The following is a 19196-nucleotide window of genomic DNA, read 5'->3' as shown; positions in this document are numbered from 1 at the left end:
AGCAATTTCCGGATGGGGTTTTCAACGACCCTAAGGTGCCAGTAATATTATGCGAGATGAAGGTGGTAGCTAAAGGTTAAATATCTTCTGGTGAACTTTCACTGCGACACACTTGTCAAATGTATACGTGTGACATTTCAAAAAATGCAAGATTCCGAAATTTTTCTCTGCACCCTTTGATATCTAACGGTGCCACTCTCAATTATACATGTATGCGTAATTTCATTTCTTGTAGAACATGGTTCTTATCACTCTTACTGTCATTGCCAGTGATACTTATTGAAACATAATTTACAAGTAAGTACATTTACTGACGTTGGGTGTTTTGTGCTTAATTTCAGTTGGTGATATTTCACGAAGCAAGCGGGCCCTTCGTCGAAGAATTTCGGCAATGTGTCACCCACGGATTCTATACGGAGCCATGGCAGGAACAACTCTACACGACTCTCAGTTTGATTTTCATGTTTCTGCTGCCTCTAGTTATCTTGATATCCACATATGTATCGACCGTAGTGACGATATCTCGTAAGTAAGCATAAAAAAGATTGTTATAATTAAGCTGTCTCACAGTAAAAGTGAATGTTGCGGACTGCTCAGTTGAACAACTTTGAAACTAACAACGAAATTCAACTGGAACTGATTGTAAATTTTATTTATTTGTAGGGTTGTATGTATGAACCTATCTTGTGCATAAGTCCACAAGCCATATTTCACGGGTTTAGGTTCATTCTATGTTGAGATTTATTATGTTCGCTAGTTTTGTTGTTAAGATAGTCTCAAGACCTTTTAACCCGTTAGGATGTAGTACGGAATCATTTTTCGATTTTCATTACCTCAATTTTTTAAAGCAGTCACTTCGCGAATATTGTCCCAAGTTTCACTGTAGCTATAACCAGAATTTTCTACCATTGACGTGCTTTCTCGCCTTACATCGCACCTTCGTATATTGAGTATGCAAATTGTTGGACGATCCTCAATCAGCAGTATCATCACCAATTTCCATATCATTCTCAAGAACCTTTGAAAACCAGTAGTTCTTGGAGGTCTTATCCTTCAGAATTTTGCGAAGAAAGAATATCTCGCAGGCTTTTACGCCTGCTGCGTTAGTTCGAAATTTATCTTTTTCGGTATGGCCCAGTTTGTGCAAGTTGAAATTCATGGAGAACATGTGAAAATAATAGAAGGAACTAAGAGGCCACCCGAATATGGTGAGTTTACTACAAAATTTTTTTGTTTTTCACAACGAAGATTTAAAAGATGCTCACCAGTAATTGGAATTAGTTCAAAATATCAGGCTGCAATTCATACAAAATTTTGGCTTATTATTCTTGAAAAACCATATTATTATAAAAAAATGTTTCATTTTGTGTTATATGTAACCATCTAATGGTGATTGTACTCCATGCGAGTTTTCGAGAAATTCTACTGATTAGGATTATTGTCTTATGATTAGACTATCTAGTCCACGTCATTACAGACGCAACCCGTCGAAATATTATAGGTACTAATGAAATGAATATTATCATCGTTTTAAAACATACTATAATTATATATAAACAAAATCAAAAAGGGCACATATCCTGATCGAATTTTCAAATTTCACACTTGATATTGGTAAGATCATAAGGCATTGTGAGATGTCCCTGAAGTTGCTATTAATTGGGTCAATACTAGTTGCAATTTGGTGTGAAATTTTTGTTTTATCTTTAAAGAGTGTTGGCTTTCGATCAGGTTCAACTTCATCGCTTCCAATTGCATATTCGAATGCTTGTTTAAAATCTCTCTGTGATGATTTTTTACGCATATTCATAATAAACCTCAATATAGTCTCTATCCTTTGTAAATCAACAAATCTATTCCATTCATTCCACTGGTAATTTCTATGTTTGTGTATTTAACCATGTAACCATTGCAGACTAGGAAAGAGGTTCGGCAATCATGTCGTCTGCAAAGCAAAGGTCGACGAGATTTAGTATACAGTTTCATAGTAGCGATTATGGGAAATGCGTTATGGGAGGAGGAGTATTGGTAAATACATAGGGCTTCTTGGAAAGGGAATATGGATGGAAACAATAGAAGATGGCATGTTGCAAAGTCCCATAGACGGGGTGGTAAGAATGATGCCGGAGAAAATTGCGTTTTATGATTGCAGTTTTGGTTGCCAAATGTGTCAGTCAAAAGTAGAGAAAAAAGATTCTCCTTTTATAGCTGTTTTACCACATAGCTTCTCGGCCGATGTGTCGGACACTGCCTACGGCGTCCATTGTTCCCGGTGTCATTACAAACCGGGTGACTTCTTATTGAACTCTCCAAATCGAACTTAAGAATCTATAGGAATCGCATCGCGAGTAGTAATAATGTTGCAAAACGCATTAAATTAATCTAAAACCGCGTGACATGGCACGCATCAGTAATAATATATTAGAAATGCTAAGGTAGCACAATCGAGATTATGATTGAATGGGGTTTGTCTGTATTATGTTATTACAGGCAGTGAGCGCGTATTCAAAACTGAACTTGCCAACAGTAACATGAATCACGTATCCGGGGACGTAAATCGACGCCGTCTGATGCATCGCGCCAAGACTAAGTCCTTACGAATCAGCGTCGTCATCGTGGCTGCGTTCGTCTTATGGTGGACGCCTTATTATACTATGATGATCATCTTCATGTTCCTGAATCCAAACAAACATGTGAGTAAAATGGCTACATTATAACTTACTTAAACCAATCGATGAATTCTTAGTAAAACTGAGATTAGTGAAATAAGCACTAGTGCCATTTTTTAAATACGTGTACTACTTTATTTTTTAATTCCATGACTAAAATATTGCATCCTACTTTATATATTTTATTCAACTTCATCGTAACTTGCATGACTGAAATCGAATTCATTTCATTTGAAGAATTGTAATTATTAAGAATGTGGCTAGCAATGTTGTCTCTTTTTCAGTATTATTCTTGTTAAACAGTTCAGCTTGTTCAGTCAACTAAAGGTTTGTTGATTCACATATTACATTCAAGTTAACCTCGTATGATATTGGATAGGATTGTTTGTTTCTGGTCATCTTATTTTTCCACGGCTATTGTACGGTAATTAATTGTTAATGCGGTACTTTAAACATCACCTGAACCCACCTTATGAAATGGGGTATCTTGGATATGAAGGTCATTGAAAGGCAACCAATTAGGTTTACGTTTCGGCCCGAGTGGGGGCCCTCCTCAGAACGAAATATGTTTATTGAAAAACATCTGTCACGAGAGAAAGAAAAAAAGAAAAACAATTGACACAAAAACAAAAAAAGAAAAAAAAAGAAAATACATATATATATATATATATATGTCGGAGAATGGCCAGATATCACTCGCGAACTTTGAGTTTTGCGTGTGGGACGCATGTTGAACCACCGTTTTATTTAACAAGATGAAACTGAACTTAACTTATCTAACAAAACTGTTTATAACGAGATTAATGTTCAATATTTTATATACACGTCCATTTGAATTTCGTGCCGTTTATTATTTTTTATGTCGTTTCCCTAGAGATCGAATAGAAGAAGGCGGTGATGATCCTCTTCGTTGTTCATTTCATTATCCTCGACACGGCCAATCCTGACTATCACACGTCCTCGTGTGCTGTAATACAAAAATTAAAAGATATTTAGACCGTTCGGCCAACCTGATCATATCACCATTCCAAAAATCAAAAACAATGTGCTTCAACAAATCTTTAAGTTTTACCAAATTCTGTACTAAATAACAAGAACACGTCCGGTGACAAACCGTCGACAACACCCCAATTTATAGAAATCATCTTCTTTCCACAAGAGCAAGAACTACAATCTTCTCAAAAGACTTGCATTCCTCTCATGAGACTTACATTCTTATCCAAAGACATGTAATCTCCACACAACATTGCCAATTATTAATTGGGCTTCACATATATGACTGTATGACAACACCAAGCCGTCCATACAGCAACATTTCCACACACAGTCGCCTCATGCGACAGCACCACACCATTAGCCGTTACATTGCGCCATCTCCGCTCACCGAAATGAGTAAGGTTTTTTCTTTTTTTTTTGACTTGCAACTAATAAGCATAATGAATGTGTGCATTAGGATCAAGCTCAAACCAAAGGGAATGACAATCATTTCCTACTCCAATACTCTGATGAATTTCTTATAACAGGTGCGCCAACAAGAATGTCACAGGTTACTAATTCAAAAATAAAACATTAAATTTGTAACTTAATACCTTGAATACTTAATGACTCTTCAGAAGATTTGTCAAAATCAATATCCAATTCTGAAGGTACAGAACAGTCAGGCATTGCTCGAAGACGGTCATGAGCGTATTTATATGTTCGATTACAATTTAGAGATTTTAATGTGTACCGATCTCCGTCTAACAGTTCAATAACACGAAATGGCCCTTTAAATTTTGAATTCAATTTTGTTTGATTTCTTTCGTGATTTTCAATTAAAACATAATCCCCAACAGAAAATTTAGAAAATTTTGCCTTTCCGGCATCAAATCGAGATTTTTCAATTCGCGAGTTAATCTCAATCATATTGGCTGCTCGCTCTCTGATTTTCGATAAGTCAATTTCTTTTTCACAATCAGTAATCGGTAACAGATTCAACGGTCTGGCTACGCGACCGATCATCAATTCCAGAGGAGTAGCTTTAGTCACACTACTGACAGAACAATTCAGTGCCAGTTGAATATCTCCAAGAGAATCCTGCCAAGATCTATTATTATCAACCTCAACAGAAGTGAGCATATTTTTAAGTGTACTCATAACACGTTCGACTTGACCATTGCCTCGACTAGTACCAGTAGCAATCAAATGAAGATTAATGCAGCGGGAACCACAAAAATCACGGAAATCTTTGTTTGCAAAACATCTCCCCTGATCAGCAATCACACGAACCGGTGCTCCAAATAATGAGACGATTGATTTTAAAGCTTTTATAGCACTTACAGCATCAATAGAAAGAGTATGGTAAAGGAAAACAAACTTAGTAAAGGCATCAATAAACACAAAAACATATTCTTTAATATTACTTTTGCCACTAAGCTTTCCAGTAACATCAATATGAAGAGTATGCCAAGGAATACTCTTTGGGATTGGATGTAATTCAGCTTGAATTTTACCAGAAGTAGATTTGGAAATTCGGCAAGTAATGCAATTTTCAACAAATTTTCGGACATATTTGGACATATTAGAAAACCAATAATGTTGGTAAGCCTTTTCTAAAGTTTTATGCCATCCCAAATGAATAATCGATTCATGAACATGATTTATTACAGACCACTGAAAAGCTTTAGGGATTATTGGTAAAATACGAGTGTCATTATTTCGCTGTATTTTTCTAAACAGAATTCCAGATTTAAGTTCGTATGTGTTAGAAACATTTGAGTCAAGCTCATCATTTTCTAATTTAGAAATAAGATCACGAATTTCGGCATCATTCTGCTGCTCCGCTTGTAACCAACCGTGAGAAATTTTTGAAAAATTTATACGTTTTTGCTCAACAGTTTGAACATTCAGTTTGTCAGTCTCCGGTAAAGGATTTCGAGAAAAGAAATCAGCATGTGACAGATGTTTTCCCTCTCGATAAACAATATCAAAGTCAAATGACTGTAAAAATGCCCACCATCTATAAACTCTTGGGGATAAGTCAAGTTTTGCACGAGATGCCTTGAGAGAATTACAATCTGTAACTACTGTAAATTTTCTTCCATGTAAATAATGCCGAAAATGTTTAATAGCATTCACAACAGCAAGTGTTTCCAATTCATACGAATGATATCGCGACTCTATTTCTGTAGTTCTTTTGCTAAAATAAGCTACAACATGGGCCTTTCCACCAACTTTTTGGATGAAAATTGCACCATAACCAACTGAGCTAGCATCTGTATGTAATTCTATAGTAAAATTTGGATCAAAAATCATTAAAAGAGGAGAACTCGTCAAGTGAGAAATAATTTTTGTTCGAATTTCCTCAAATTCAGGTTTCCAATCAATCCTACCCTTTCCATTAGTAAGCTTATATAAAGGACAAACAAGTTTAGAAAACCCTTTTATAAATTGCCGAAAATACGAGGCAAGTCCAATAAATTGTCTAAGTTGAGTAACAGTTTGAGGAGGCGGGAGTGCAGTTAACGCGATAACCTTGCGAGGATTTGGTCGAATTTCTCCCGCCGAAACTTGATAACCAAGAAATTCTATTTTCGTTTTCAAAAATGAACATTTCTTTAAATTAACTGAAAATCCAGTTTTAGTCAAAGCTTCTAAAACAACTTCTAATTTTCGAATACCCTCAATAACTGTTTCTGATGGGATGAGAATATCATCCATATAACAAATAATAGACGTATTCACTAGGTCTCCCAAAGCTTTGTTAATTGCTCGCTGAAAAACGGATGGTGCATTTTTCAAACCAAAAGGCATTGCCAAATATTCATACTGCCCGTCAGGAGTAACAAAAGCAGTCCGTTCAATAGAATCTGGGTGAATAAGAATTTGGTGAAAACCGCTAGCCATATCAAGAGATGTAAAATAATGAGCACCTCCTAATCTATCTATCTGATCAGCAATAAGCGGTAACGGATATTTATCAGCCACCGTATTATTGTTAAGCTCCCGATAATCAACACACATTCGATCAGATCCATCTTTTTTTTTAACTAAAATAATGGGACTAGCAAAAGGAGAATAACTGGGTCTAATGATATTCTCCTCTTGTAATTCCTTGATTTTATCTCGCACTATTTGACGTTCAGCAGGTGAAAGACGATAAGGTCGTCGTTGCACGGTTCGGTTAGGATCTAGTAAACGAATTTCAAGTTGTCCGGTCGTTACTCTAGATTTAGGTATTCCTTTGACAAAAGTTGAAGAAAATTTGTTTAAAACATCAACCAAGAGACGTTTGTCAAGTTCAGAAATGTCTGTTTTTATTTCATCAAAATTAAATGAATGAGAGTCTACTTCACAAACATTAACCCTCGGAATTCTCTTGAGAATCAAACTGTCAACCGTCATTTCTATTGAATAACCAAGAGTTAATATTTCTCTTCCAACAAGAATTTCAGTATTGAGAAAATCATCAAGAATCACATGAAATAAAATTTCCAGGCAATGATCATTGATAGTCACTTGTGCCAAAATTTGAGTGACACTTTGAATACTGGACGGACCGATACCGGAAAGAGTGACCAAAACGTTCTGACGTTTTCCTGAAAATTTGTTTGCAATGCTTTCTTTAATCAGAGAGCATTCAGCACCAGAATCAAAACAAAATGAAAACTTCTCACCGGAATGTAGTAACTCGCCAAATGTCGGTTGAATCGAACAGAAATTAACACGACGCTCCATTTGACCTTGAGCAAGGGTATTTTGTCCAGACCCAGAAGACTTCTTGCAGCTCGTAGAAATATGTCCAACTTCTCCACATTTAAAGCACGTCACAGAAGATTTCACAGCGGTAGAGGGGATTTTCTTTGAAAGATTTCCAAAGTTGTCCGGGATGGTACTCGATGAACGGCTTCGACACTCCGATATTTTGTGTCCAAATTTTCCACAGTTAAAACATTTTAACGGAGATACATAAGATCTCAGTCGTTTGGAATCGAACGATGAGCCCTCTCTGGCTTGAGAAAAAGGAAAAGGCCTTTTTCGGTAATCAACTGCCATAAGTTCTTGTTGTAGCTTCGTTCGAGAACTTATTTCCGTAGTAAGAGCCAAACGTTTTAAACGTGGATCCAACTGAGCCACATGAGAAAGAACAATCGAAACGGCAATTTCTTCGGAAGTCATCAGTTGTAGTCGTGGAATGAGAGTACTTAAAACTCGACTTGAGTATGCAGCGATATTTTCATCTCCATTTGGCTGTCCAGAATATAACGAAAGTAACGTCGCCGCGGGAGTTTCAATAACTTCGTATCGGGCAAGAAAAATGTTTTTAAATTGTTCCCAAGTCATTCCGTTAAAGCTGATTTGTGGAAACCAAGATGCAGCTGATCCTTTCATAGCTTTACTTAACGCATTTACTAACTTGCTCCCTTGAAGCTCCTGCTCTTGCATACACAAGCTAGCTGTTGAGCACCAAGCTTGTGCATTGATATCTTGTTCATCCGGATTGAATTGCGGAAAAGTGACTTCATGATGAGAATCAGCAGTAGGACTTCGCATTGTTCGAATTAACTCCATAATATTTTTATTTTGATTCTCAAACAAAATTTGCCAACGATCTTCTGAAATGCGTTGCGGAGCCTCGGACGGTAATTCTGAAATGGATGGTTCCGCGTCCCTTCGGTATCCCACTTCTGATGTCGGAGAATGGCCAGATATCACTCGCGAACTTTGAGTTTTGCGTGTGGGACGCATGTTGAACCACCGTTTTATTTAACAAGATGAAACTGAACTTAACTTATCTAACAAAACTGTTTATAACGAGATTAATGTTCAATATTTTATATACACGTCCATTTGAATTTCGTGCCGTTTATTATTTTTTATGTCGTTTCCCTAGAGATCGAATAGAAGAAGGCGGTGATGATCCTCTTCGTTGTTCATTTCATTATCCTCGACATATATATATAAAATAAAAATAATAGCTAATTCCGGAGACAAGTCTGGTTGGTGTGCGCTGTGTGAAATACATCTGTTCACTTAACCTAGAATTGATAGTAGAGATTGCGATTTACCTATAGCGATGAAAAGTTTTACACATATAAACAATACACGAAGTAGTTAAAACTAAAAACCCATAACTAGTGGAGCAAACTGGCGATGCGAAGCTCCCACACATGTATCTTGAGCAGAATTTTTTGAAAGAACGGGATGCAGCGAACAAACAAAATCACGTTGATCCTTCACATACGGAGCGAAAGAGAGCGGAACTTGATCTATAATCGAACATAGGTAATAACATACATAGATGGATGAGGTAAAAGGCAAGGGAGGTGACCAGTCGGTACAATAGCAACAGTAATAAGCCTCGACCATGGTGTCAGTGAGCGTAACAACAAGCGTAAAGTGATACACTCGGTAATACGGAACTTATCATTGGTGTAACACAGCGCTGTTAGTCCAATCATTATATACATTTGGAAATGCAAATGAACCGAGAAAGCCAAATTTTGGATATTACGTGGGGGGCGGCTAGAAAAGCTTAAGTTCAAATTGTCGACCAAAATAACCTTGTGGGTTTTCCGCCATCTTGAAAAAGGGTTAAATTCAGTTTTTTCATCATAACTCGGTTCCCCGTTGAGATACGAAAATTTTTATCCAATACTTTTTTGTTGCTCTTTGTACGATCTACAATTAAGGTCCTATATATTTTTCACGTATCGATTATCGTTATCGAGATATCGATCAAAAAAACCATAAATTTGGGGAGAAAGAATTGTTTTTCGCTATTTCCTTTTTCTTGTGAAAGATATCAAAAAATGTCCAGCATGAAACTTGTAGAGCGTGTTCAGACCTACAAATTCGTTTTTTTATTTTTTATTTTCGAGAAAAATTACGACCTCTAGCGCGCCGCAAAGTCAGTAAGACTGTGCCCGGTTTTGATTTAGCCGCTCGCACGGTTGTATCCACACGTCAAAATGGATGAATGGTTGTTCAGGGAATTATTGCAATACAAAATAAATTAATAATCCAGCCAAATTATAAATCAAACTCATGAAATTTATTGATCAAATAATTTTTGCGCAGCAAAAAATAATAATTACAGGTGGTCATTTTTTTCACATGTTTTTCGTCGTTTTGATGGTCCTGGCTGTAGAAGTTCTTCCTCGGTAGACTCTTCGAGTCGTGAAAACTCTTCAATCGCAGGAAATCATCATCGTCAGTTGTCTCGAGTCTTTTGAAGCGAGCGTACGTGTTTGAAAATTTGTGTGAAAATGGGTGATTGTTTCATTTGCAAAAAACCTCTGATTGATGATGTTTATGTGGCTAAAAAGAGAGCTGTTCAGACTTTCTTAGCGGCGAGCGTGAAAAGAGGACGTGTGGAGCATCAACAGATGTTACAAAATATTAATTCAGTGAGTGTTCATAGTTCGTGCTACAAAAAATATGGAAAAGAAATATTTTGCGACGAATCAAGATTGCCAGTGCATAGACGGAAAAAAATTCATTCCGTGGTAGAAATATCAGGAATTAGTTGCTCCGTTATTTGCCTGCACTGTAGTGGACAGACATGCAACAATGTCGCCAGCTCGGTCGCCAGAGTCGAGATTTTATTCAACGACGATCACGATGATGATGATTATGATTTTTCGACCGTCACAGCATCATTTCCTGCGATTGAAGAGTTTTCACGACTCGAAGAGTCTACCGAGGAAGAACTTCTACAGCCAGGACCATCAAAACGACGAAAAACATGTGAAAAAAATGACCACCTGTAATTATTATTTTTTGCTGCACAAAAATTATTTAATCAATAAATTTCATGAGTTTGATTTATAATTTGGCTGGATTATTAATTTATTTTGTATTGCAATAATTCCCTGAACAACCATTCATCCATTTTGACGTGTGGATACAACCGTGCGAGCGGCTAAATCAAAACCGGGCACAGTCTTACTGACTTTGCGGCGCGCTAGAGGTCGTAATTTTTCTCGAAAATAAAAAATAAAAAAACGAATTTGTAGGTCTGAACACGCTCTACAAGTTTCATGCTGGACATTTTTCGATATCTTTCACGAGAAAAAGGAAATAGCGAAAAACAATTCTTTCTCCCCAAATTTATGGTTTTTTTGATCGATATCTCGATAACGATAATCGATACGTGAAAAATGTATACAACCTTAATTATATATCGTACAAAGAGCAACAAAAAAGTATTGTATAAAAATTTTCGTATCTCAACGGGGAACCGAGTTATGATGAAAAAACTGAATTTAACCCTTTTTTCAAGATGGCGGAAAACCCACAAGGTTATTTTGATCGACAATTTGAACTTAAGCTTTTCTAGCCACCCCCCACGTAATATCCAAAATTTGTCTTTCTCGGTTCATTTGCATTTCTAACCCGATTTTTCCGACGTAATGACTGGACTATGTAAATTGTGCTGAGGTGTTCTATATCATGCCTATAAGATTCACCGCGTTAGGGTGTGCAACGATGTTGCACATTTCTAGTAATAGTCTTTTATAGTACACCGTTTCATTGTATAAAATAGTGGTATGATCACAATCGAAGACATGATTGGCATCAACTATATGTTTAGTTAACGCAGTATGGTTGTCTTCATGATCGTGTATGTTGCGTTTATGTTTGTTGACTCTAGTGTGCAGTTCCCGGCTGGTCTGTCCGATATATACCTTATTGCAATGTTTGCAAGGGATTTTATAAACAACACAAGAACGTTTATCCGGTGGCAGCACATCCTTACCTGAATCAAAGAGAGACGAAAGATCGTGTGTATTTCTACCAACAAATTGGATGTTGTATTTGGCAAAAATTCTATTCAACGATTGAAACAGGCCTGCTACGTATGGAATTTTGCGTTAGGATTGATTGTTACCATGTCATCGTTGTTATTAGGGTCCACTACAGCCACGATAGAGTTGTATTTTTTTTTGGATATGTTTATTCAGGAAGGCCAGCGGATAATCATTCTTACGTAGCGCTTGAGAAATTGAAGATAAGTTCTTATCATGGAATTCTACACTAGACAGTCTAATCGCTTATCTTTTATGTTACATAAATAAGATATGTCCTACGTTATTAATGTTCAGGATTTTGGGAAGATTGATAAACGTTACGCTTTTCTCAATTCTACCAAATTTCGAATTGGATTACGTAACACAATGGACTTGTAATAAACGTTGGATATCGGGTGGAAATAAAAATATAGAAACCCCGGAGAATAATGTCATAATATCCAATTTCTGAAGACGAGAAAATCTAATTTCAGAACTTTTACGAAGCAAAAAAATTGAAGTATTGGAAAATCAGAATGTGACAAAGACAAAGTTCATCAAGCGATAATATATAAACGTCAAAATGAACAAAAATGTAGCAGAATCCTACATTTTGACTTTTACCATTTGAAAAATGTTGTAAAATGGGTTTTATCGTGTTCGAAAATTGAACGCTCTAGTCTTTTATTTTCTCATCTTTCTACATGTTTTACCCATTTCGAATATATCTAACATAAAATATACATGTACGTTAGGGTGTCCCTTATTTAGGGTCTTTACGATTTTTTTGCGGCTCACCCCTCAAATTAACTTGAAATAATTAAAAAAACAATTGCCTAATTTTTTCAGATTTTTACCTCAAATCTAACCCGTGCTACCAACAGGATGGATGTTCCCATTTAGAATACAGTCGTTTCGGACACATTCTCCGTATATATTTTATTGCAAGCGTAATAATATTCAAAAAAATCTGTAACTGCGAGGTTTTAGCGGATATTAGTGCATATCATTGAGAAAAAATCACATCATCATACCAGGCAATCTAGACGAATTGCACTTCCACTGAAAAAAAATAAAAATGAGACTTCGAAGGTGTGCAATTCGTCTAGATTGTCTGGTATGATGATGTGAATTTTTTCTCAGATAGTAGTACTAATGCCCACTAAAACCCCGGAGTTGCATATTTTTTTGAAAATTTTTACGCTTACAGTAAAATATATATTGAGAATGTGTCTGAAACAAGTGTACATATTTTGAATGAGGAAATTCATACTGTTGGTGCATGGGTTAGAGTTGAAGTAAGAATCTGAAATAATTAGGCAATTGTTTTGAATTATTTGAAGTTGATTTAGGGGGCAGGTCGGAAAAAATTCGTCAGTACCTTAAGGGGCCTTACCAGTGTAGCCCATGAAAAATGAGGCGATTTTGAGGAATTTTTTTAAAAGAAAGTACTCGATAGAACGTTTTGAATTTTTTCGGAAATAATAAAGTATATTTTCAGGTATATTTTAAGTTTTCTTTTTTACAAAAATATTGAAAAATAACGGAGTTATTTGCTGTCTTCTCAGGTGCAAAAAAAAAAGTTCCCCAACTGCTGACATGATTCCGGCCGAATGAGTAGCTCAAACAAAAAAATTCAAAAAGGTCATTGAAGTTGAAGGTATTTCCTATACAATGACCTAAGATTTTTGAAAAATATAAAAAATTAACAAAATGGCGTAGTTCTGAAAAAAGTGTCGTGTTTTAGAGTAAGAAGATGGTCGTTTTTTTAATGCCAAATTGACAATTTTCAACCAATCAAAAAGATCGTACGTCATTGTATAGTACATATAATCAAAAATACTCAGTTTCATTTTGAAGTTGATCGGTCAATTTCTCTTTGAGTTATGATGTCAGCAATTTTGAAAAATGCCGTTTCGAGAAAAACGCGTTTAAAATAGGCAAGTGGAGCGGCTTATACCTGCGAGCGGTCGCTCCTTAGAACGCTGTCATTCAAAAACTATTTAAGATACGACCTTGCCGCTTTTAAAGGATATTCTTGAAGATATAAACTATCGAATGAGCAAAATTAAAAATTTCGACTTTTTGAAAGTGTCACACTGGTAAGGCCCCTTAAATAAGGGACACCCTAATGTGAATGTATAAATTAAGGGGTTACCCCCACTTGTAGAGCGAAAAAAAAGGCCTTTTCCATGAATTTTTTTAAAGAAAACGACAAAACTTTTTTCATCGATCAATATATCATCTTAAAGAACACATCTTGAAGACCTTTCAGTAATTTTTTTATTGAAAAATATTACAAAATTTAGTGGTAAATGGCCGTCAATTAAATCAAGTTGTTGTGTGCACGGTTTGCGGTGACCAACATTGCGGTGAAGTGGATCATCTGAAACAAAAAATATGAATAGATTTAGTCAAATATAAGTATAAACTAGTCTTTAATCGTAGGTTTTAAAAAAATATTCATTTTTCACAAAATGGCGGACAGTCAAAGTCAATAGTTCGATTTTAACGAGAAAAAACGGCCGTTTTTTGGCTATAAAACGGCCATTAAAAAAAAAAAAAAAAAATCGAACGATTAAAGACTACATTTTTATGTACTAAATAAGCCTGCAAAATTTCAAGAAGATCGGTTCATTAGTGTTCGAGTAATCTTGGTCACCGACTTCAGAAATGCCATTTTGAGAAAAACGCTTTTAAAGTTTCAATTTCAGTTTACACGGAGAAAAATTTTTTTTTTGTAAACTTACATAGAGTCATCTATTCCGGGTCCATACAGAAGTTCTTCCGCCGACGATGCCGTTTGCAACAGGGAAATCTGATACTGTCTTCGTAGCATTCTTCCTTCACGTGCTGAAACTTCCACTTTCCGATTCGGCCAGGTTCGGGTTAAAAACTCCCTTCCTTTTCTTCGGTCGCGATTTCCGTTCGTTTTCACTGCTTCTTGTTTCACGCGAACCTTTTTTTCGATCCATTTTTCAATGTAAAATGAATAAAAACTGCGCTTATAATATTTGGAACGGTGGAATATACGTCTTATATAGTCGAACTTTCGAGCTACACTGACGAGTTTAGACCAGTTTAGACCATAGCAGGCAACAAAAATGTATTTCTATGTATAATATGAACGTTGTGAATGCCAGATATACGACCCTATTCCTCGAACAATCGATTGAAACCGGAGCGAGGGTCGAGCGCGCCACGCGGCAGACCAGCCGGTCGTTTACACAACGGATTCTTCTCTTTCAACGCTCATATCTCAGTCAATTTTGTTCGGATCGACTTGAAATTTTCAGGACATATTCTCAGATAAATATACTTCAAAAAAATGCAACAAAAAAAAAATCGATTTTTTGAAAATCGCAAGTGGGGGTAACCCCTTAAGCAGTCCATGCGAATTCAACATGCAATTTACCCTAATCCGTTGTGATTTTGCTGATTTTACTTCATCTTCCAGTGCACATTCAAACTAGTACCTATGATTTTGTTCAGATTCTCATCTAAATTCAATATCGAGTTATTAATTTTTGAAAAATTCTAACCTCAACCGCGTCAGATGCCTACAACTCAGAGAAGAAAAACGTGTAACACGAAGATGCGTATTTTGAAATATCGAGTGCAAGGTGTGTGTGTGTTGTGTGAGGTGTGAGGTGTGAGGTGTGAGGTGTAAGGTGTGCCAGCCAAAAGGCGAACATTTGAATATGAGGACATTCTGTGGTACCACTAATCACGAGGTAATAAAAATCACGCCACAATCACAGCATATACCATCTTGTGTTGCAATTTATCAACAAATCCTTGAGATTAGCGTAGAAACATAATCCGGTATCCGTTCCTGCAGTCGCGAACACACGGCCCTCGGGCCACAAGGTCAAGTTAGCCGATGGAGAATCCTGGTTTGGTTCGGGGCTAGGTAAACCATTGTACACCCGACCTGGCGCGCAAACAATAGGAAAAGGTGAGAAAAAGCTTCATGCCGGCGAGCCGTGGATCACCGGGGCACGAAGATCGGCCAATTTGTGCCACTGGACGCCTTCGAGCATTACTTTTTCGATCGCGGACATGTTGTCTTCATCACAAAGGATATTGACATAAGTAGTTATACCAAAACCTCCGGTCTGCTTCGTACTTTAGAAGAAAAAAATCATTCGAGAAATGTCTTGAATAATTTTATTGTCTGATCCCTCTTAAAAAATGCCATCGATGCATGTAAAGCAAGCGCGAAATTGCAGTGTTATGAAAACAAATTACATGTGTGCATGATTGGCGGAAGGCGTCTCTACGCATGTAATCTTATTTTTGCCATTAATATACGTAATATATCGTAATATGATGTTGTAGTTCTCAGCTATAACAACCAGATAAGCGTGCGTGAATTATACAAACATGTGGCTACTAGCTTCACTAGCATTCGCTAGGTATAGTCACATTGTATTTCCCAATCCTACTACATAATAAATACTGTATTCTGTATACCAGTGTATAAATTGGGGATGGGCTCGGATGAGCCGTCCAAGAACAAGACTCGGTCTTTGTATAATTAAGTATATTTTGAAAAACAATTATAACGGATACAACGGAACTAAAGGTTGTTATAGAAATTGAAAATGAATACTCGGGTTTCCACAACGAAAATGCCTTGGACGACGGAACTATCTGGAAAGTAAAGAAACAGTATTAATTTGTTGTTGATCGAAGAGGATAGTCTGGTAATGTAATCACAAGTAATTCTTATAGGTGAGTAGATGTCGTAGTTAGAATAAAGCAGGGATGCAGAGAATGCTTTCGATATAGTAAACGATCAAATCGTTTAGGGATAATAGCGCAAACTAAGCGCTCCGGACCAAGTGCACGAACTAGGTGCAAGCAAGGACAATGTATGAATTAAATGCTCTCAGGAAAAGTGCACGAACTAAGTGCCTTGCGATAGGGTGCACGAACTAGGTGCCTTGAAATAGGTTGCCCGAACTAGGTGCCTTAAATCAGTATGCACGAACTAGGTGCAGTTCGACTAGAGGAAGGATTTCTTTGTCAACCTGTAGATTCGTCTGGGGCGCGAAACTGTAGTTGCCTCAGCGCTGGTCAGATGAGAAGTGCTTTTCGCTCCGTTGTGGCGCTTTTATAAGAGGCGGTTGGTCGGATCATCAAGCGCTCAACAGTCGCTCGGTGACGTCACCGATATAGAAGTACCGACGGAAAACTTATGTTCTCCCTTGCCGAGATATACTTTCACGTGAGCATTCATTCATTGTTATAGGAGTGAGTTTGATAGCGTAGATCCATACATGTAGAATTAATTAATTATAGTACAACAAAGAAAAAGTAGGATAACTGGTTTCTAAACAACCAGTCTTACTTATATTACATCAACCTTCATGAGCAAATATTACAATACACAATGTACTTTATCCAACACATTGTAAAGCCCGAAATGCATCGAGCATAACGATAGTTGTATATCCCTCATATTTTCTCAAATTAGTCAACACACAGACGATAACTGGAACGATATCGGCCGATTCCTTCCAGTCTTCATTTTGCTCTCGTGATAAAGATAATTCCCCCACACAGAACCAGCATCTGGCTTAGCCTACTGCAGTACTAAGAAATTAGATACAGAGACCATTTGAATAAGTATGTAGCCTAAATTAAAATGCCGAATAGGATCACCATGAGGAAGCGTGAAAAATCCAGGAAGAGAAAGGAGTCTTGACAATAGATATAGCCAATCGACGCAAACGAGTCACAAAAAATAATAGCTATAGCACACCGAGAGCTAAATTTAGCCTGCCGATAAAGAAGGGGAAGTCGCCAAATCTGTGTATAAACAGGCACCGGCGCCGCGCGCCGGCACGACATGCGACAGTAGAACGCTCATTCTGCACTTTCCTTCGGAGGTGCTAACCCTCTGAACCAAACAATCCCATTTAAATTCTTCAATCGAACGCTGGATTTCCTTACTTAATTCTTTTATTCTCATTAGAGATCTTCATTAGTTCCTAGCGCTTCTCTCGCAAATATTAATTAACAAATCAACGAATTACCTATCATTCGATCAACTCATATTGTTTGTACTTATTATTTATATTTATTTTTATAACCGTAAAGATTAATTATCACCGCAATTGGCGCCGATAATAGGCCAACTTTGTTTATTTTTGCTTATATCATTTATGTGACTATTTCTTGATTATTTTTGTATCATGCTGCTACGGCCATGGTCGTCAGAATAAAAATAACTTATTGTTATATTCTAGTATAGGCTGGTTCCATTTCAAACCACCCAGCAAGGTCGGGACGAAAAATTCAAACGGCTTGTAAATAATTTCTATGATTCTTTGGGTAATTTAGGGGGACCCGTATTTGGTCATTTTGCTCCAGAAAAATTTCATCTCTCTGCACGGCTATTACCATTTTTTGTCAAAAACTCGTTTTTACAGATTCCGTAAATTTACTGTTTTTTTTAAGGCGCTATAACTTGTGAACGACTTAACGGATTTGAGTGACTTTTTTTTCAAAATGTGCGTATTTTTATCTTCTTTCATAAAGTTTTTTGTAAACTGTTTTGGGATTAATATAGTCTTATTTTTAAATGGATTTTTCATACTTCTCCTACCCACTTATTTCGTCGTATACATGTATTAAACGGAAAGAAACAATGTAGCGACATAAAGAAATCGATTTACAGTACAAAATATAAGCTACCTGAAAATATAACAAATTCGTGATATTGAAAAATTCATAACTCTTTTTACAGAACTAATCCGCTAACGAAACTTGTGCGAAGAGTTAGTATCTTTAAAGAACTATTCCAGGAAAAATTGGTGAGAGAAAAAAAAAATATGCAATTCCCGAAAATCGGGGTTGAATTTTTTCGGATTATTTTACATTACGTTGAATAACTCCGGCGATTTGGTGTCGATCTTCCTAAACTTGTGATTTTATGAAAGAAGATAAAAATACACACATTTTGAAAAAAAAGTCACTCAAATCCGTTAATTCGTTCAAAAGTTATAGCGCTTTAAAAAAAACAGTAAATTTACGGAATCTGTAAAAACGAGTTTTTGACAAAAAATGGTAATAGCCGTGCAGAGAGATGAAATTTTTCTGGAGAAAAATGACCAAATACGGGTCCCCTTAAATTACCCAAAGAATCATATAAATTATTTACAAGCCGTTTGAATTTTTCGTCCCGACCTTGCTGGGTGGTTTGAAATGGAACCAGCCTATAACTAACGAGATTCATCATTTACACACCCACACAACCCTCACGCAACCCAACAATCAGAAAAGAATAGAAACGGAACGATTATCAGAACTATGAATCCCGTTTCTCCAAGTTTCCGAATTAAGTATGAGTTATTCCGATGAGAAACTGTTCGTTTTAATCTGTTTAATCGTTTCTATTCGATTCTATCTGTTCTTTCCTATCCCGTCCTATCCTCCGCGACAATGCCACCAATTCGTTTTAAGATTTTATTTATAATTTAGAATAAGAAATTGATATTGCCAATTCGATTCAGTTCTTTCTATTCGAATCAATTCCTTTCAAAGAATACGAATCATCCAAAGAAAAAAATCATATTTTTTTCTATTCGAGTGAATTCTTTTTAAGGAATACGAAAGTTTGTCGACGAATTAATACGAACCTTCGGATTCTTTTTGGTTATGTGCAATTCGAATCAATGCTTCAAACGGAATGAATGACATTCTATTCTATACGAAGAATTCAACTGAGTGACAACATTTCCGAACC

At 36.5% G+C, this 19196-nt stretch overlaps 1 protein-coding gene across 1 annotated transcript in view; it reads left to right on the top strand.

The window, feature by feature from the left end:
* LOC124405462 (gonadotropin-releasing hormone receptor) overlaps positions 1 to 19196 on the top strand; it is a 246756-nt gene that overhangs the window by 172156 nt on the left and 55404 nt on the right. The window contains exons 2-3 of the mRNA XM_046880356.1: positions 342 to 525; positions 2491 to 2693. Of these exons, the coding sequence (XP_046736312.1) occupies positions 342 to 525; positions 2491 to 2693 (387 nt within the window). The remainder of the gene's footprint in view (positions 1 to 341; positions 526 to 2490; positions 2694 to 19196) is intronic.

The sequence above is a fragment of the Diprion similis genome, chromosome 4 (genome assembly GCF_021155765.1).
Source record: "Diprion similis isolate iyDipSimi1 chromosome 4, iyDipSimi1.1, whole genome shotgun sequence".
Lineage (NCBI taxonomy): Eukaryota > Metazoa > Arthropoda > Insecta > Hymenoptera > Diprionidae > Diprion > Diprion similis.
This window is presented reverse-complemented; position numbering and strand designations above follow the sequence as displayed.